Source organism: Rhododendron vialii, chromosome 6a (genome assembly GCF_030253575.1).
Source record: "Rhododendron vialii isolate Sample 1 chromosome 6a, ASM3025357v1".
Taxonomy (NCBI): domain Eukaryota; kingdom Viridiplantae; phylum Streptophyta; class Magnoliopsida; order Ericales; family Ericaceae; genus Rhododendron; species Rhododendron vialii.
Genome location: NC_080562.1, coordinates 23,013,531 through 23,035,035, shown reverse-complemented (window position 1 = coordinate 23,035,035; position 21,505 = coordinate 23,013,531). Strand labels below are relative to the sequence as shown.

At 42.5% G+C, this 21,505-nt stretch overlaps 1 protein-coding gene across 1 annotated transcript; it reads left to right on the top strand.

Annotated features, from left to right (window-relative positions):
* The first annotated feature begins 14,916 nt into the window (after positions 1–14,916).
* LOC131328496 (uncharacterized) lies at positions 14,917–17,312 on the top strand. Its single transcript, XM_058361437.1, has 4 exons — positions 14,917–15,153; positions 15,252–15,845; positions 15,937–16,024; positions 16,174–17,312. Exons 1-4 carry the CDS (start codon positions 14,917–14,919, stop codon positions 17,310–17,312), a joined length of 2,058 nt encoding a protein of 685 aa, XP_058217420.1.
* The last annotated feature ends 4,193 nt before the right edge of the window (positions 17,313–21,505 follow it).

Here is a 21,505-nt window from a genome sequence, read left to right as displayed (position 1 = left end):
AACTATAGAGTAACTATATCCCTCCCCCCAACTTAAAGGATGCTATGTCCCTATAGCACGAAAAATAACAGGAATGAGAAAGGGAACAAAAGAGCGTACCCACGGGGGAATGTCAACCCCCTTATACCTCGACCAAGTTGGAGGCTTTTGCGTCACCGGTTCTTTTCGTCATCCGAACGGCTTCCAAGGCCAACTCCTTCGGCTCTACCAACGGAACCATAGCTAGTCACACAGGATCATGGCCAAAGCTTTGTTGGACTAACAACCGTGACACGCAATCGCACCCATGCTTAGGGCTCCTGAATGCCTCAATCACTCCGACGGTAGATCCAATCCACCAAGGCTGGTGCGGTAGCACATACACCCTGTAAAAGACTTAAGCCCGAACTACCTACTAAGAGCCAAATGACATTAGAACCGCCTGGCTCGTGTTATCCGGGCATCAACAAACATATATACAAAGAACAACAACAAAGAACACCACCCAATTTTCACGCAACCTTACGAGTCATACTTTTCTTCCTGTGTCGCACCAAGTAGGCAAAACGCGGGTGGCTATACTAGACCATCAAAGTTATTACATCATGCCCGAAGTAAAATTCACCGCTCGACCTCGCCAAGCAATTAAGCCCAGCGTTCCCTATGATCAAAACAAAGTGATGCCAGACAGAGCCTAGTGCCAAAGCACGAGAATAGCCAGCCGCACCCAAAGACCTAAATTGCCCCCGATAGGGACATATCTGGTGAGCATGGGTCGTTAACGGCAAACTACGTCAAAGAAGGACTAATTAAAGCCCGATACAATGATGCGTTGGTGAAATCTCTTGGTGATAGTATCCCGAAACATGATAAAGAAAGAACAAAACATAAAAGCGATATTTACAAATGTACAAACATACAAAATTTAATATCAGAGCTCGAAGCGTCCAAGTCACAGCTGGACTCCGCCAAACAATGAAGTCCAGCGTCCCCTAAGATCGTAACCAGGCAGGCACAAGATAGAGCCAAGTGCGGTAATGGAGCACGGGAATATCAAGGCCTAACCTAAGATCTATACCGCCCCCGTTGGGGCTAATCTGGAAGACGTGAGTGGTTCACTGTGAATTACTCCTATCAGAAAAGCTAATGAAAGCCCTATGTCACTGATATTAAAATTGCCCTTACTAACCGGAGCTGGGCACACGATCCTTTTTTTAGTAGCGGCGTGCGGAGCTACATATACCCAAGTCAATGGAGGGTACCCCCTACCCGGGGGCCGGGTCCGACAAACAGTTAAGTTCAGCAGTTACGCTTTCGCTCCCCGTGCAAATTAAAATAACGCAAACTAAACCAACGGGCCATCCGTATAAACGGGATCGGCCAAAACCTCATCGGGCTCGCCAGCTTCAAAGCCACCAAAGAAGGGCTTAAGCCGTTGACCATTAACTTTGAAAGAGGAACTGGTACTCATGCTTTCTACTTCTATTGCCCCATGAGGGAACACAGTTTTGACAACATACGGTCCGGCCCAACGTGAGCGCAACTTACCGAGATGTAGATGCAATCGGGAATTATACAATAACACTTTTTGACCGGGCTCAAAGTTTTTAATCACAATTTTATTATCATGCTTGGCTTTGAGTTTAGATTTATAAGCGCTAGAATGGTCATAAACATTGTACCTCAACTCCTCGAGTTCCGTCAATTGGAGCTTGCAGCGGGCACCGGCTTTGGCAATATTGAAATTCAACTTCTTAATGGCCCAATATGCTTTATGCTCAAGCTCTACTGGCAAGTGGCACGCTTTCCCATAGACCAACCGATACGGAGACATCCCCAAAATTGTCTTGTAAGCAGTACGGTAAGCCCACAAAGCATCGACCAAACGAGTTGACCAGTCTTTACGGGTAGGATTAACCGTCTTCTCCAATATGTTCTTGATCTCCCGATTCGCCAACTCCGCTTGGCTCTTCGTCTGCGGGTGGTACGCCGTTGAGACTTTGTGAATGATGGCATACTTCTTCATTAGAGCAGTAATGGACCGATTGCAGAAATGAGACCCCTGGTCGCTGATGATGGCTCGCGGCATCCCAAATCTTGCTAAAATGTACTCCCGAAGAAAATCAACCACGACTTGGGCATCATTGGTACGAGTGGGAATAGCCTCTACCCACTTGCTTACATAATCAACGGCAAGCAAAATGTAGAGGTAACCAAATGACGTAGGAAACGGTCCCATGAAGTCAATTCCCCAACAATCGAACACTTCGATGATCAAGATGGGCGTAAGCGGCATTTCGTTCCGCTGTGTCACACATCCCAAAAGTTGACAGCGTGCACACGCCCGGCAGAATGCAAACGTATCCTTGTACAATTGTGGCCAATAGAAACCACACTGCAAAATCTTGGCGGCGGTTTTTTTGAACGAAAGTGGCCGCCACATGCCTCCGTGTGACAAAACTTGATAACACTTTGTTGCTCAGAATCGGGCACACAACGGCGGACAAGTTGGTCGGCGCAATACTTAAACAAATACGGGTCGTCAAAAGAGAACCGTTTCACTTCGGCCAAAAACCGACGCTATTCTTGCAAATTCCAATGGGCCGGCATCAAACTGGTAACCAAGTAGTTCACAATATCCGCGTACCATGGAACCGTGGAAATTGAAAATAATTGCTCATCAGGGAAAAAGTCATCGATAGGGATGTGTGATGTATGATCTTCGAACTCTAGCCGAGACAAATGATCGGCCACCACATTCTCTACACCCTTCTTGTCCTTAATGGTGAGGTCAAACTCTTGCAGGAGTAAGATCCACCGAATCAATCTCGCCTTGGCATCCTGCTTTGTAAAAAGGTACTTGAGAGCGGAATGATCGGTGAACACGGTAATCGGAGCTCCCACTAGATAAGACCTAAACTTGTCCAACGCAAAGACTATGGCAAGCAACTCCTTTTCCGTAGTCGAATAGTTCATTTGAGCCTCATTGAGCGTCTTACTTGCACAGTAAATGACGTACGGCTCTTTCCCCTTCCGTTGACCCAAAACAGCTCCAACAGCGTAATCACTGGAGTCACACATGAGCTCGAAGGGCAATTCCCAATCCGGTGATCGCACAATAGGTGGAGAGATGAGGCTAGACTTTAACTTGGCAAAGGCGGCCTCGCAACCAGGCGTCCACTCGAACGAGACATCTTTGGCGAGCAAATGACATAAAGGCCGGGCAATTGCACTAAAATCTTTGATAAAACGCCGATAGAAACCGGCATGCCCCAAGAAAGATCGGATATCCTTCAAACACTTTGGAGTCGGAAGATTCCCAATCAAATCAATTTTTGCCCGATCCACTTCAATGCCCTTCGAAGAAACAATATGGCCGAGTACAATGCCTTCGGTCACCATGAAATGACATTTCTCCCAATTCAGCACCAGGTTCTTTTCCTCGCACCGTGCTAACACTAACCCCAAGGTGGCAAGGCAAGCCTCAAAAGAGTCACCAAAAACTGAGAAGTCGTCCATGAACACTTCCATAATTTTTTCCACCATGTCGCTGAAAAGGCCCATAATACACCTTGAGAAGGTACCGGGGGCGTTGCAAAGCCCGAACGGTATACGACGATACGCAAAGGTCCCGAATGGGCACGTGAAAGTAGTCTTCTCTTGATCTTCCAAGGCCACCTCAATCTGATTATAACCGAAGTATCCGTCCAAGAAGCAGTAAAACTTGTGCCCGGCCACTCTCTCCAAAATCTGATCGATGAAGGGAAGGGGAAAGTGGTCCTTTCTTGTACTGGCGTTCAGCTTTCGATAATCAATGCACACCCGCCAACCAATCTGAACCCGCATTGGAATAAGCTCATCCTTGTCATTTTTCACCACAGTCACCCCAAACTTCTTGGGTACCACTTGTATCGGGCTCACCCACTTGGAATCCGCTATAGGGTAAATAATGCCAACATCCAACAATTTAATAACTTCCGTTCGCACCACATCCTTCATAATCGGGTTTAATCGTCGTTGAGGTTGGCGAGAAGGCTTGACATCATCCTCCATGTAAATGTAATGTGAGCAAAGAGATCCATCTATTCCTTTGATATCGGCTATGGACCACCCAATAGCCTTTGAATGCTTCCTTAACTTAGAGAGTAATTAAAATTCCTGAAGTTCGGTGAGAGCAGAGGAGATCACCACCGGGTAGGTTTGGCCTTCGCCAAGATAGGCGTACTTGAGGGTATCCGGTAGTGGTTTCAACTCGAGCACTGGGGGTTCCACGCTAGACGGAACGGCGCGCTTCTCAAGTGGAGGTAGCTCCTCGAATTTTGGAACCCACGGGGTTATACCACACATCTCCTCATCATCTAACAAGGAACACAAGTACGCGACCTCGGGGGCATCAAGAAAATTAGCCTCGGCAGAAGTCAGTGCCAACTCCAACTCATCTTTGCAAATAAACGTAGTGACGTGGTCTTGAACAAGTGAATCGATCATGCTTACTCCACACACATCCTCATCATCGCCCAATTGGCTACCGATATGGAACATGTTGACTTGCATCTTCATGTTGCCAAAACTCATGTTAAGTCGGCCATCCCGACAATGAATTACAGCATCGGACGTTGCTAAGAACGGCCGGCCAAGAATAATTGGAACGGATGATTGAGCCGCCGGCACCGGGCACGTATCAAGAACCACGAAGTCGACTGGGTACACGAACTGGTCAACTTGGACAAGAACATCTTCGACCATCCCTTTGGGAACTCGGATACTCCGATCCGCCAACTGTAAAGTCACCCGAGTCGGCTTCATTTCCCCCAACCCGAGTTGTTCATACACTGAGAAAGGCAGGAGGTTCACGCTTGTGCCCAAATCTAAAAGTGCTTTCTCAACAACCTTTCCCCCAATAGTGATGGATATCGTAGGACACCCCGGATCAGTATACTTGGGCGGAAGGGTTGACTGGAAAAGCGAGCTCACTTGTTCAGTCAAGAACACCTTCTTCTGCACTTGGAGTTGTCGTTTGTGAGTGCACAACTCCTTCAAAAATTTGGCGTACGATGGAATCTGTTTAATAGCATCGAGCAAAGGAAGGTTGACCGTCACTTTCTTGAGAACTTCATAGATATCACTGTTCAGATTTGGCTTGGCAAGCGACTTTAGTCGGTTAGGATATGGAGCAAGAACGGTGAAAGCGGGCAGAAGATCGCTCTCTTCGGCTTTTCCTTTCTCTTCCTCCGTAAGAGCTGGCTTAGGAGATTCCCCATTTGGTGTTGTTGGCTTTAATGGTGCCGGAAAAGGTAGCAAGATCGGCGCGACCGGCGGCTCCACTTGGGCATTATCAACCGTCTTCCCACTTCTCAACGAGATTATGGCCTTCGCTTGCTCAGGGAGAATCACCGAAGAGCTGTGTGCAAAATGTTGGCCTTGAGGGTTGGGTTGAGGTTGGGTAGGTAGTTTGCCTTTCTCTTGTTGCAATACACCGATAGCCGTTGTCAATTTACCCACTTGATTCTTTATATCGTTCATCGCCTGAGCAGTTTGCTCATTGGTGGTCGTTTGCATTTGACAGAATGCATTCAAAGTATCCTCCAAAGAGCGTCGTGGCGGCGGTGCTGGCTGATGCTGAAATTGGTTTTGCCCTTGGAACTGGTTTGGCGGTATGAATCCGGGAGGTCCTTGAGATGGAACCGTAGGGAACCGTGGCGGACCTTGAAACTGAGGTTGGCGCCAAGTTTGATTCTGAGGAGGAGGGGCTTGAGAAGTTGACGAGCCGGCCTCATTCTGGTTACCCCACCGGAAGGCCGGATTAGACCTCAAGCCCGGATTGTAAGTGTTGGAATATGGATCCCAACGTTGATTCAGAGCACATACTTCTTCGGGGAGTTGGTTATAGTGTTGGCGGAGGGTGGGGATGGTATGACAGTTGTCGGTCGAATGACCCGTAGTCTCACAAATGACACAAACTTCTTCCACTTGGCGAACCTCCTTCACTTCTTTCACTTGGACCGAATCTAGCTTCATTTTGGCCAACTTTAACGATAACTCATCCAACCGCGTCTCAAGACCGTTGTGCTCGTTCACCGAAAACTTACCGGAGCCTCCCGGTCCTTGATTTCTCATAGCTTGGTCACCCGGATCAATGTATTGCCAAGTTTGAGCTCTCTCGGCCAAAGCATCCAAGAATTCCCAAGCGGCGTCGGGGTCCTTTCCCATAAAGTCACCGCTCCCCATAGTATCCAAAAGCTGCTTAGACTCCCGATCACAACCCAAATAGAAATAGTTGATCACAAGATACATGGGAAAGTTGTGGTGTGGGACAGCGGCAAGTAAATCCTTGTAACGCTCCCAATACTTGTAGAAGACCTCCCCATCTTTTTGCTTGAAATTCTGAATTTGATCCATGAGAAGTTTGGTTCGGCTGACCGGAAAGAACTTCGTGGTGAACACATCTTGCACTTCCCCCCATGTCAGCAAAGAGCGGGGCTTCAAAGAATGGAACCACTGCTTAGCCTTATCTTTGAGCGAGAAGGGGAATAACTTCAAGCGAGCTTGATCTAGCTGTCCCGGCCCGGTCACAAAAGTGCTAACGATAGTCTCGAATTCCCGAATGTGAGCATAGGGATCCTCCAATTCACGCCCCCGAAACTCTGGTATAACCCGATGGTACTCTGGCTTAAAAGCAAATGCATTGGCGGCAGTGCAAGTGGGAATGGCTATGGGGGAGACATGCGGACCTCTTTCTGGCGTTAAATAATCGCGCAAAGTGCGCGCTGCCGGTTGATCTGCCATTGGGCTTAATGGAGGTGATAACTTGCGAGATGCAGATCGATGTAGCCGGTTCGATAAGGGGCTACGATAAATATTGAGCATACAACCTGCACAGACCAATAAAGCAGACTAGAGGGGCTATGCCGCCGCCTCGTTCTCAAACAGTTCTGTGGGGTTATGCCACCACCACAGCTATATAAGCAATAATAAATAGAAAGTAAGGAGACAATTGATGCTCGACTAGCTTCGTTAAACCTCAAGTCGAATTGGTGGCCCAGTTAGAGGTATCCGCTACGTTGAGTTCAATGCACATAAAATGGAAAATTAAGTGGAGTACTTACAATGGTTTGTCGATCCTCCAAATAAGCTAGATAAAGAAATCCCCGGCAACGGCGCTAAAAATGCTTAGCCTCCGAACCTCGCCTTCAAATAAGGTTGAGAAAAACCCCAAGCGTAGGGCTAGGTCGTCGATAGCATAATAAACCGGCAAGACCGGGATCGTACCACAGGGAATTCGCAATATAGCTAGTCTGGATTGTAGGTTTATATGGTAGAGTGCGGCGTTCAAGACGGCCAACTTGATTTTGCTTAGAATTGGTGAAAATCGCCCGGGCGATTTACTAGGAAAAAGCTTAGTTAACTTAAAATAGGCAAGTCTAAGGATCTTCTAACCCTTGACAAAGGAGGTTACCGGTTCTCGGAATAACTCAGGCGAGAGTCACGACCGCGTGCTCACGCCCGGAGAATTTAACTTTTATGACTACGTTTATCGAAAGATGTGATTAAACGGAGGCGGACCAACTTGTTTGACGAATTTATCGAACACATAGGAGGCCACGAGTCCTCAGGGAGCCGCTCGCCAAGACCGCTTGGCAAACGCCTCACCAAGTAGTTAACACCCCTTTGCTTGGACCAAAAATGCAAGTTAAGTTCTATTCCGTAAATCATGCTCTTAAGCCCTAATATTTGAGAACCAAATAATCACCTAAGCCCTCGGGAAAGATTATCCCAAGACTTGGCCAAACGACTACTCACACATACTTAAAGCATAAACCAAAGCATAGAAGTAAGACATGAATTTTAACCGATAGAAATGAAAATAAAGTTGATTTTATAAAGGATCTAGTCCGCGGCTACAACATTAATAAACGAGAAAACATTAAACGACAAATACCTTGAAGAGTTCTCGAAGAAATTAGCTAGAAAAGCTTGAAAGCCATAAATGGAGTTCTAGAAAATTAAAAGACTTAAAGTGGAAAGTGACAAGATGATCTAGATGAGAGAGAGAGAGAGACCCTATTTATACAAGGTGGTCTCTCTCTCACAAAATATCCCAAGAAAATATCCCAAAAGTAACCAAAAGTGGAAAACATTCCAAAAGTAGAAAGTAGAAAAAGCAGCAAAATCGTGCTGCAATCTGCAGTATGACCCGGTACTGGCCAAATCCCAGTACCGGTTCATAGGTCTTCAAAAGCTGGAAAACTTCAACTCTGGACATCATGAACCGGTACTGGCCAAACCCCAGTACCGGTTCATAGGAGGCAGAACTTCAGATTTTTCCTGCTTTGGCCCCGACAGCCCGACAGCGACCCGACACCCTCGTTGGCCTAGATTAATCACCCGACGGGCTTTGTGGAACATTACTTCACTGCCTCGAACCCTAGGATACTTCCGACTACGATCCTTGGCATTAAGAACCGCCTTAGCACCGCGTATTACCTGAGACAACCAAAGCAAACCCTTACGTGCAAAATGAGATACAAATGATATCTAAGGGAATCAAAAGGCTACAAATTAGGGAACTAAAGCACCAAGATTATACAATCTTGGTTGCTCATCAGCTCTTCTCCTCCATCTCTTTCTACTTCTCTACCATCCTATCTCTAACTCTTTGCCTTTTCCTTCTCCTCCCCTTCCGCTTCATTTTAACCCTATTTTTCTTTTATTTCACAAAACTTATCGGCGTGGCAACGAGTTGGTGGTGATGTTGTTCGTTTGTTGGGTTTTGCCAGAGCTTGTGGCTGTCTACGGGTGAGTTTCTCCAAATTCGTCTTTTGTGTGCTGATTTCGGGCCGGCAGATTATCGTTGGGGTTTCTTGGTCGCCAAAGAGCGGTTTTGGTGAGATTCGTTTCGTTTGGTAAGGATCCATTTCCTTCGTCTTTTCCGGCTTAGATCTCTTTTTTTTCCGACCCCCTTCCCGTGCTGTTTGCGCTTGAGCCGGCCTGTCGTTCCTGATTGGAGGTACTGTTGGGTCCTCTGATTTCGCTTAACGGCATGGGTTCTCTCGGGTTCGGTGGAGCGGTCGGCGTTGGCTCACGCCGTGGCCGTCATTGGGAGGCTCAATTTTTGCCTAATGGCTTAGTGTAGCTGCCGCAACAGATTGGGCTTGCTCTGGGTTTAGGCTTCTCTGTCGTGGGTGGCCTGTGGAGGCGTGGTGGTTGACGGTAGTGTTTTTCGGCGGTGGTGGTGGCTCTATCTGAGGCGAGCTACGGCGACTTCTAGGGTTAGGTTTGGGGTTTCTTTTGGATTGGGTTTTATTTGTTGTATCTGGGCTTTTGGCCTTTTGGGTTTTGTGCTTATTGTTTATCTTGGCGTTTTGGGCCCTTAGGTGTTGCATTGGGCTCCGCCCTTTACTTTGTTTCCAACTTTTGGTTGGAAACTTTCCTCCTCCCCCTTAATAAATTTTACTTCGCTGTTCAAAAAAAAAAAAAAAAGGGAGAGGGAAGTGGTTCTTCCGAGTGCAAGCATTTAGCTTCTGGTAATCGATACACACACGCCAATCAGTTGTGACATGGATTGGAATCAGCTCATCCTTGTTGTCATTATTGATCGTCACTCCAAACTTGTTTGGAACCACTTGAATTGGGCTCACCCATTTGCTATCCGCTATCGGATAGATTATCTCGACATCCAACAATTTCAAAACCTCCACCCGCACCACATCTTTCATAATCAAATTCAAGCGACGTTGTGGTTGCTGGGATGGCTTCACATCATCTTCAAGATAGATGTGGTGATCAGTGCAAAGAGACGGACTTATTCCTTGAATAGCGGCGATAGTCCAACCAATTGCCTCCGTGTGCCTCCTCATGAGTGTGAGCAATTCGGCTTCTTGGCGATTCTCAAGAGTGGAGGAGATCACCACCGGAAATGTTTCACCATCGCCTAGAAAGGCATACTTCAACATTTCGAGGAGGACTTTTAAATCAAGTTTTGGGGGTTGGATGCTCAAAGAAAGGGTCTTTCACTCGAGAGGAGGCAAACTCTTCAAACTTTGGTGACCAAGACTCTGTCCCATAAACATCTGCCACATCAAGCAAAGAGTACAAATATTCCGCCTTCGATGAATCCAGAAAAGATACCTCTTCGAAGGTAAAACATACCTCCAAAGGATCCGTATAAATAATGGTATCCACATATAAAAAAAGCTCCATATTTATAGGCTTTGGATGACTCATTCTGACCAATCAAAATGCATGATTAATATGGTAGTTTAGGGCTACAACTCTACCTCTTAGAGAACCTTAGACGTGGCCACCAAGTCAGCCGACCGACACAAAGTATTTGAGTTCGGATCAAACGCTCACAACATTGTCGGCTGGCAAAAGGATTTACCTTGGAAGTTGGATTTTTGGTTTCTGAGCTTTCTAATGGCTTACAAAGATCCACAAAAACTCCTAGGGTTTATATAAAGTCTCACATTAATTACACAACTTGCTCATCATCGAGATGGTTACCAAAGTGAGACCCGAAATATCTATCGAGCGAAATTGGGGCGTCTACACTGGTGTTAGAAGGGAGTTTCTTTGGAATGATAATGTTGGAAAGGATATGGGGATGAGCTCCCCAATATATCGATCTCTTCATATTCTTTAAACTACTAATTCTGGGTCTTACATTGGTCATGGTGATCCATACCGTTCAATAGGGTGGTCCGTGGATCAATTTTGGGCAGATCGGTTCGGTTCTCAATCTAATCCGCTAGTGATAGATTGCCGTTTCCTCCATCCACCACCCGTCTGTGATTGTTGTTCAGTCAGATCGGTTTGGATGGTTCGAGCGAATTTGAGCCTGCAATTTCTTTTTAATATGTACCAAAAATTTGTGAAAATAGAGTCCCATAATTTCAAGTTCAATCAAGTCTAAACAAGTTGGGCTAAACATTCATCGATGCAAAAAAGTATAAAGTTCAACAAGTACTCTAAACATTCACATCAATTTCTCGGTGACCAAACCAAAACTGTGTATAGTTGTATAAAGTGTATCACGACCAATATTTGATTTCCAAGAATAATTACTCGTCATCTCAATAGTGATAGGGTCAAGCTAAAGGCAGCTAGTCCGATCCATATGTATCTGTGGAATCGATGTGAACATTACCAATCTACTACAAAAGCATGTCTATAGGTTATTTTAGGGAAAATAACGGTCCATGACGTGTTTTGATAATTAATACCCATTAAGGACATGCTAAGAACAATTGTTAATGCTGAAAATGCCATTGGCGGATATTAATAATCAAAACACGTCATTGGCTATCATTTTCCCGTTATTTTATGGCTCAACGAAATCCTGATCGCTTTAAGGCGCCTTTCCTTCACACAACAGGTCAAACTGTAAAATTGTCTGGCGGTCAGAGATGGAGGAGGTGGTCAGGTGGGAGTTGAGGAGGTGGAGAGATGAGAGAGTCCGAAAGGCATACGTCAGAGTAAGTGAGACATAGTTAGGGACTTACGGCCCTTTGGATGGAAGGGTTTCATGAGAAATGAAAAGAAAGGATTATGGTTTCTTATGAAATCCCTCATTTGAATTTAGCATTTTGGAAAGAAATGGAGAGAAATATACAAAAAATAATCTTTTGATTTGCACTTCCCCTTTCTCACCCAAAATGGTAAGATTTGGTGCGAAAAGGCTACCCTTTCTTATTTCTTCCTTTCTCAACATCCAAAGAAGCTGTTAGGATTTTGGTTTAATTTTGTTTTGCCGTGTAATTTTTTTTTTATTTTAGGCGGATTGGTTCGGTTTGAACCGGAGCTGATTTGCATTCGACCTGATCCGCCAGATTGGGGATATTTTGGACCCACTTCCATCTGTCACATACCTCGGCTTGGTTCGCGGATGGTTTGGTTTTGGTTGGTTTCGATGATTCGGTTAATGGGCAGCCCGCAATTCATAAATCTCGCAAAGAAGAATATTACAATAAAACTTAATTTAGTCTAATGCCAATAGGTGTATGAACAAATCACCATCTTGTTTGATATAATATTGCCTCCGTCCCAAATGTTCGTCTCATACGGAAAGTCGTGCAATTTTAAGATTGGTAAATAAAACTTTGCTGCATAATTTTTTGAATTTTTGTAGACAAATTAGAGTACTTCATTGTTTGATCACAAAATTGCCTAAATTTTCATGAGGGACTATAACAAAAGTTTTCTTTTGTATAGAATTATATGCAATTCATTAATGCACGTATCGTTTTTTTTGGCTAATTATATTAATGCACCTATCATTGAACAATAATGTTATCTTTTAGCTGATCAAAAAATAATAATAATGTTATCTTTTTACAAATATGCTCTTTGATGTGAGAACTATGAGATGAACAATTTAGATTAATGTAAAGAATTTTGAATAAGATCCGCAACTAATGATTTGCATAAATATGGAGTGATAAGAGTATGGAGGGACGGTGATTCCAAGGGTAAGAGGGATTCATGATCTTTTTATTTATTTATTTCTCGGGATTATGGGAGCAGAGTTTGAGTGTGGCCACAATCAATAGGAAAAAAAAAAAAAAAAGGTGCGGGCCGGTAATGTGGTTAAATATTAATTTGTTATTGTTGATTGGATTCTTTATGAATTCTGCCTGCTGATTCCTTAATTTCCACCAAGATCTCCGAGGCATTTCTTTAATCATGTCATATTTCAAGAATTAATTCCGCAAGATAAATTGATATGCGTATAAGTTGACCATAGTACTTGAATTATCATAACAAAACAAAATAAGTGGGACCAATGAGTAAAATGATGTGACACATTGGTGCTTGCAGAGTGTCCCGGCCATTGGAGTCGCCAGCAGCCAATGAACATAAGCATGGAACGGTATTGTATGGTATGACGGGGCTGGATTGGGGTTATGGTACTGGCCGGTGTAACAAAAATGGTAAGGGGTCACAATTCACAACTGGGGGCGTACAGTAGAAGGCGAATTGGAGTAAGGTGAAAACGGCCCTTTGCTAAGCCATGAGTCACCTTGTTTTTGAGTGGGACCGCGGGGCCTCCCTCTCTCTCTCTCTCTCTCCCTCTCTCTCTCTCTCGCCACATGGACACATGTCAGGCATAATCTCTGGTCAAAAGTCGTAAAGCATATAATAGAGTGAGGGCCAACTTCCAAGCTTCTTCAAATTGAATACTATTGTTTCATTTTTTTTCCAAGAAGTTGATTAATACCTTTGTTTTTGGAAGACTAGTATTCTCTCCTCACATTGTGTGTGACATGATTGATGGAAACAGACATTAAAAAGTCTAAAAAATACTACCCTTTCCCTCCTCCATATTCTTTGTTCTTTTTCAAAAAAATGTTCTCATTTTTAGATTAAAATAATCTTTTTTGGAGTTCGTGTCATTTTTCAATCGATTATATCTTGTAATTTTTAATGTTTTATGTAATTTTGAAAATATTGTCTTATAGAATTAATTGAGATTTATCAAACAAGATATCTATTGGATGTGAAATTTATTACCAATTTAAAAATGTCACTCATTTTTTATTCGGTTAGAATTGAACGAGGGACTGTTAAATCCAGACGGAGGGAGTATGGCGTAGAAGATATGTTCCCCAATCCTGTGCCATAGATAGCTCTGTTCCGGAAAATATGTTGTACTAAAGTTGTTGTCTTTTGGCATCACAAAGAGTCAAAATATCCTTTACTTCACTCCATTAAATGGCTTTCTGAGCCAACGGACTTGTAGATCAATGGCACTTTTTTTTCTTTTTTTATACAAAGTGAATTTCATTAAAGTCAAAAGGCAACAAACAGTGATTCCTTCCAATTACAATGATAAGGAAAACTAAACCGGCCCATCTCAGAGGATAAACCATGCAAAACGAGATAAGGAGACGCTAGAGTCTAGGTCCTAAGCACGAGCCAGAACTCACTTCTCACCGCCTCAAAGGGTCGTTCACAAGGAGCTAGCAACCTATCATCCACCCGCCTCGGGCAGGCTCAGACAAACCAAATCAAATCAAAGACAGACAATACTAAACCGAAGGAAACAAGAGAGAACACAAACAAAACAGAAATTACAGCAAACATGGACTAATCCACTAGCACGCCGTCCAACACTTCGGTTGAGAAAAATCCTTCAGTCGCCGCATCCAGAAGCACTGACGAGTCTCGACCACAAGCGAATGAGATTAACATCTCCGGCGAGCCCCCACTGGCAGGGATGGACTGGCAGGGGGCACGTGCCCCCAGTCAATTTTATAAAAAATTTTTTTTTTTTTTACAGAAACAGAGCAAAATGTGAAAAACAAGCCAAAAGTAAAATACATCTCTTTTTCGTTCGAGAAAGAAAGAAAAGGAGAAATCGCCGACGCCGCCTGATCTAACCCAAGACTCACCGTCACTGATTGCCGTCGTCCGTCGCCGACCCATGCCCACCACGCGGCAGGAAGCCACCACTGAGGCCTCTCTCTCCCTCTCTCTCTCAGTCTCTTTGACTCTCACTCTATCTAGAGATTCTGGACCAGATTTTGTATATATTTATATATAATATATATACATATCATATGTATGCAGTATGATATATGTACTACAAGTCTATAATATATATTATAGTATATATGCACACGGCACATCCTCTGGCCCATTTACATAGGAATTTTTAATTCGGCTGTTTGTATACATTGAATTTAGGACTTTTGCTTTTAGTTTTCAAGCTTTCTAATTAGGGTCTTTTGCTCCAGTTTTCAAGCTTTTCAATTAAGGCTTTTTTTGATATATGTGCAATTTTAATTAGGGTTTTTTTTATACTGATTTTAGGAATTTTCAATTAGGGCTTTTTTATACTAATTTTAGGACTTTTCGGATACCATTGTTGATACGTATGTTCTATTTATCTTTGTAATAGTATATACTATGGAGAAATACTTCAAACGAAAATCACCCATGGAGGTTTCTCATTCTGTAAAAGGACCAAATAGCTCCCAACCATCAAAACAAAGTCGAGTGGGAATTAACGAGACAGACCTCCCTGCAAACTCTAGGTGTGTGGAAATTAATGTGATATGCCTGCCTTCAAATCCTAGTCGTGTGGAAATCAACTTGGCCGATCTTCCTTCAGATCCTGGTTTAAGACCTGGCATTATGGATTACAACCCTAATGACCGAGATCAAATATGCAGAGTCAGCCTCGCGGCCACAAATTTTGGCAAACTCAATTCAGAAAAAAACAAAGAAAATTCGTTAGGACTTGGTTCACTAAATTTCCAACATGGTTGGAGTATAGTATAGCAAAAGAGGCAGCATATTGCTTATGTTGTTATCTTTTCAAGCCGGATATTGGTCATCAATCTAGTGGTGAGTCTTTTGTTGGTGAGGGCTTCTCAAATTGGAAGAAGTGTGATAGAATTCGAACTCATGTGGGAAGACCCAATAGTGCTCATAATCAAGCTTGGGGCAAATGTGAAAACTTGTTGAATCAAAGGCAACATATTCAAACGGTTTTGGACAACCAATCAAACAAAGTTCAAACCATGTACCGGATCCGCTTGAATGCCACGGTTAATTGTGTACGGTTTCTACTAAAACAAGGACTTCCATTTTGTGGTAATGATGAGTCTGCTGATTCAAGTAACCAAGGAAATTTCCTTGAACTTCTAAAGTTTCTCTCCGACCACAATGAAGAAGTGAGAGGTGTTACATTCGACAATGCTCCGCAAAATCTTAAATTGGTAGCTCCCACTATCCAAAAGGATATTGTAAATGCGGCGGCATGTGAAACTATCAAAGTGATTGTGAGAGAACTTGATGATGCACAATTTTCTGTGTTAGTTGATGAAGCTCGTGATGTATCAGTCAAAGAGCAAATGGCGATTGTGATACGATACGTGGACAAAAAAAGGGAATGTCATGGAGCGTTTTTTGGTTATTGAATATGTTGCCAATACCAATGCTTTGTCACTCAAGGATGCTATGGAGAATTTGTTTTGTAGACTTGGGTTGAGCACATCTAGATTGAGGGGACAAGGGTACGATGGAGCTAGCAATATGCAAGGTGAGTTTAATGGCCTTAAAGCTCTAATACTAAAGGAAAATCCATGTGCATATTATGTTCATTGCTTTGCACATCAATTACAATTGGTTCTTGTGGGCTTGGCAAAAAAACATGAGCAAATTGGCATACTTTTTTATTTTGTTATTAAGTGGTGACTGTTGTTGGTGTGTCATGTAAACGTTGTGGTGTTCTTCGGGAGAAACAGCTAGAAAGAGTTGTTCAGGCACTTAGAATTGGAGAGCTTTCACGTGGGCAAGGCTTAAACCAAGAAACCAATCTCCAACGTCCTGGTGATACATGTTGGGGATCTCATTATAGAACTTTAGTTAGATTGATGGGTATGTTTGATTCAGCGATTGATGTTCTTGAAATTATTTTGGAGGAAGGTTCCAACACTGACCAAAGAGCAGAGTTGAATGTATTGTTGGACAATTTACATTCTTTTGAGTTTGTACTCAATCTTCATTTAATGAGAGCGATTTTGGCTATTACGTCGGAGTTATCACTAGCTCTACAAAAAAAAGATCAAGAAATTGTGAATGCTATGACTTTGGTTCAAATGTCCAAGATAGGGCTTCAAATGATGAGGGACAGTGGATGGGATTCTTTGCTTGAGGAAGTTGTATCTTTTTGTGTGAAAAAGAAAATTAATATCCCCAATATGGATGACAAGTTTGTACCTCAAGGGCGAGGAAGACGTAATGCTCCAGAAATAACAAACTTGCATCATTATCGATTTGAGATAGTATACACTGTTATTGACTTGCAACTTCAAGAATTGAATGATCGTTTTACCGCGGCTAACAGTGAGCTGCTACTTTGTGTGGCATGTTTGGATCCACGCAACTACTTTTCTAGTTTTGACAAGAAAACGTTGCTTCGTCTTGCCGAATTTTATCCGAAAGAATTTTCTCCGGTTGGCCTTATGGTACTTTATGATCAACTAGATACGTACATTTTTGATATGCGTAGTAGTGATGAGTTCTCGAGGTTGAATGGACTCACTGATCTTTCTGAAAAAATGGTGGAGACGGGAAGAGAGAAACTGTATCCTTTAGCTTACTTGCTCTTGACTTTGGCATTAATTTTACCGGTTGCAACCGCTTCAGTCGAACGAGTATTTTTAGCCATGAACATTGTGAAGAATCGGTTGCGGAACAAGATGAGTGATCAATGGTTGAATGATAGCTTGGTGGTCTACATAGAGAGAGATGTTTTTGATGGAATTCCTAATGAAACAATCATTCAACACTTTCAAGATATGAAAATTCGGCGGGGACAATTGTGAGAATGCAAATGGAAAAATGGAACTACTTACGGATGTATATCTTAGTTTTTGTGCTTATATTTAGGAACTTTTTGAAGCATTGTGCTTTTATGTTTAGGAACTTTTGAAAGCATTGTGCTTATGTCTACGAACTTTTGGAAGCGTGCAAATATTATAGAACATGTTGCGAAGTCTGGTTTAATATTATTGTGCTTGACGATAAATCTTTGTTTATAGTAATAGAAATTGGTGCCCCCGCTATTGGGATTTTCTGAATCCGTCCCTACCCGCTGGCACAAGCAGGCTCCGGGCACGGGAGCCGAGTAGAAAACCACTCTGGGCAATGACACTTCCTCACCTCTTCCACTTGAAAAGTGGGATTTGATTCTTGTCATGAGTGCGAGTGCTTGCATCACTACAAAAAATATTGCTTTCCCCGGCGTTTGTGAAACGGCCACAAAACGCCAGTAAAGGTTTTTGCGGTATTTCTTCAAACATCGGGGATGCTAGCGTCTTTGTATGTTTAATGCATTTAAAAAAGCGTGGGTAAAAAGTTAAGGTGGTGTTTTTCGGAAAACGCTGATAAAAGTCTCAATACTATTCCAATTGTCTTGAACATATGTTAGACGAGCTTTTGGAAAATGTCAGTAAAAGTCATCTTTAACGGCATTTTTAGAAATGCTGGCAATACTATTGTGGGGAAAACCACATTTTCTTGTAGTGTTGGTGTGGTGGTTTATGCCATTTAGGCTTGCCTCACCCATATGCCGCTTAGCGGTACTCCTTTCTCATCTCCTTAGGAGTAGGCTAGACATCCATCGAGTGACAAAAAAAAGAGGCTTTCAGATCACTTTAATAAACCTTACTGTATTCCTTACAAGGCACACACAATCACAAATTGAAATCAAATTCTGAGTTTTTGGTCCAATAAGATTTTCCTTAAAAAGATGTTTATGAAATCCCATTATTGTCCCAATAAAACTGAATTATGGGTTTATAATTTCCTATGGAAAGTTCTCTCTCTCTCTCTCTCTCTCCTTTTTTTTAATGAGAATGTTCTCATTGTTCCAATTTTTAAGCTTAATGACTTGAAAAGTTCTCCAATATTTTTCAATTAATCATGAAGTTCTTTTTGGTTGATCCGCATTTTTTGACTCATTCCTTGTAGGACTTATGTGCGTATTTCTGGATGCCGATTGGGCTAGTGATCCTCCTGATCGACGTTCCATAACAAGCTTTTATTCTTGTTTTAATGATTCGTTCATCTCCTTACACTTTCACATCTCGGCTTGTGAGATTCTTTTCATCCCAATATTTCAAAGTCTGACAATACCATGTAAATGGCTTGCTCTTTCAAATTTCACCCCGGATCTCTACTGTCGTGACGTCTCTGGCTCCTATTTTTTTTCTAGGTTTCTCTTGATTTTCTTCATAGCTTCTTGGTTGCTCCTGATTTCTCTTAACTTTTTCAAACTCAAGTTGTAACGCTCCGAATTTTGGGAACGTTAAATAGACATTTTCATTGAAAATCTAAATAGAGTCTGACTCAATATTACATCATAATTCTCACAAGAGTGCTTTTATTCAACAAAAGGAGGGGAAACTAGGGTTCCTATCTACTGCTCCGCCTGCTCCTCCATCCTAACCAGTTCCTCGGCTCCAAAAGTCTCAAAGGTGTAGAGTTCTCCCTGTTCATCTACAAAGTCTGACACATTATACCAGCGTCGCCACCAGTATAATATGTCAGGGTCACCAAAGGTAACACCATGAGCTACGAAAGCTCAGCAGAATAATCTCATATCCGCTAACCCATAACTTAGACATAATAGGGCATAGAATCAGTGAGATCCACATAGTACATGCATATTTAACAAAACAATTAACAATGACACATCCACATTCACTATTCAACTAACGTTGGTGTCCGTAATTTCTGAGTTTCTACTACGCGATATCTCGTAAACCGTGTCTCCATTTTCCACTTTCATTTTCCAAATCAACATTTTCAAAATCGTTTTTACACACCCAACCTCAGTTCTGCCGCTCCGGGTTCCTGAGTATCCGCACAATGGTTCCACTGCTCCGGGTTCCCATTGGCACACAATTGGCATTGGCACCTCTCCGTGGTAACCAAGCCACACACCCTACCTCGGTTCCGCCGCTCCAGGTTCCTGAGTATCCGCACAATGGTTCCGCCGCTTCGGATTCCCATTGGCACCTCTCCTCGGTAACCAAGCCACACACCCTACCTCGGTTCCGCCACTCCGGGTTTCCAGGTATCCGCACAATGGTTTCGCCGCTCCAGGTTCCCATTGGCACACACACACCACACAATGGGTTACTACATTCGGCATCATTTGTGGTTTCAAAATATTTCTTTTTTCAAAACACATCTCATTATTAACCACACCCTAGGTGCCATGTTTCTACTTTCTCGATTTCTGTGTCTCATTTTCATGCAACGACTCTGCGGTAGGACTTTTCACATACTTAATCATAAATCATTCATTGTAATCTTGAAACTAAACTTGTAGCGACCCTAATTTTCGGTAAATAAAAATTTCGTTAAATATTTGAATTTTATTTTAATTACTTGGATTTGCTTTTAAAATTCCTTTTAATTTCTATTAATCCATCATAATTAGATTTAAGGCTTATAAAATTATATCTTTTCGCATCAAACAATCTAGTCATTTTCTAAAGACAAGTATGCTTGTAGAAGCACTTGTATATTTTCTTAGTGAGTGAGATAAAGTCTTAAAATTATATTTATTGGCTAGAAATCCTACATGGCAAGTAGGATTAACTTCCAACCGATTAGTTTGGAAAACCTAACTACCATTTCACTTAGTTACTTTCCGCTAACCTTTGGTGAACCTTATGAACCTTTCCAGCCCTACTTGAACCTTTTAGACATAGGGAGGAAATCATTATACTTCATGTTTAGTCATTTCAACATTATTTATCATCATTATTCTTTCTACCCATTGGATAATAGAAATTAGACTTGCCAATGAGTACATAGATTTGACAAGACAAATCAATAGAACCCCTCAATCATTTTGCTTCCAAAAGAAGCAAACTTAGCCTTGCCATACATGCAAACCTAAGACTAATAGCCTTGAACCTAATAGTTACCCTCCAAGGCTTACTTTCCTAGATTTTCTCTAGATATATATATATATATATATATATATATATATATATAAAAGCACATAGGACAAAGGGGGGAGAGAGAGAGAGGCTGAGAAAGGAGAGAAGAGAGAGGAGGAGAGAGAGAAAGATATGTGTGCATGTGTGTCCTTGACTTGTACACTTACACAAGCTACCTCTTTAGTCCTATGTAGCCATAAGCCTATTTCCTATTTGCCAACCCATTTCTAATCAAATTCTAGCATAGAATCCTAGCCTTTAATCATCATAGACCTAGCTTTTATTACCCTAGATTTTGACTGCAAACCTAGACTAGGATTGACCATACATGAAAGGCTACTCTTTAGCCTAATCAAACCCTACCCTAGACTTGTAAGACTTGTCAACCTAGACTATGATCACCTAGATTTACCTAGAAAGCCTAAGAACCTACTTGATTTTATAGCCTTATGCCTAAAGATTGGATTTGACAAGTCATGGTGAGCTTGAAAGACTTGATTTGACAAGACAATGGAGCAAATCCATGGGAGAGAGAGAGAGAGAGAGAGAGAGAGAGAGAGAGAGAGAGAGAGAGAGAGAGATATGGCCTGCCAAGGAGAGGGAGAGAGAGCCAAGAATTTTGCTATAAATAGGACCCCTCACTTGCCATTCAACTCACACCTTCATCCTTCAACTTCTCTCTCTAGAAATTCTTGTGTTCTTGCCTTGTTCTTGCTTGTTCTTCCCTTGTTCTTGAGTTCTTCTTGTGTTCTTCAAGAAACTCATCCTAGGCCGCCACTAAACCGCCACTCGACCACCCTTTCGATGCATAAAGTTTAAGTAGTTTAGTTAAGATCTAGTTTTGAGAGAAACCTTTCTCTTTTGAAGCTACCAGAAGCTCACCGTAGGAAGTTACTCCATCCGACGTACTTACTTTTCCGTAGTCGCCTTACTGCCAAGAAGAACGATAGATTTTCCGTCTTCATTATCTCTAAGTATATGTATCATGTCCTTATTCTCAAAGTATAATGTAGAATATCCTTAACCATTTTCTCTAAGTATATAAGGTTATCTATCACTTA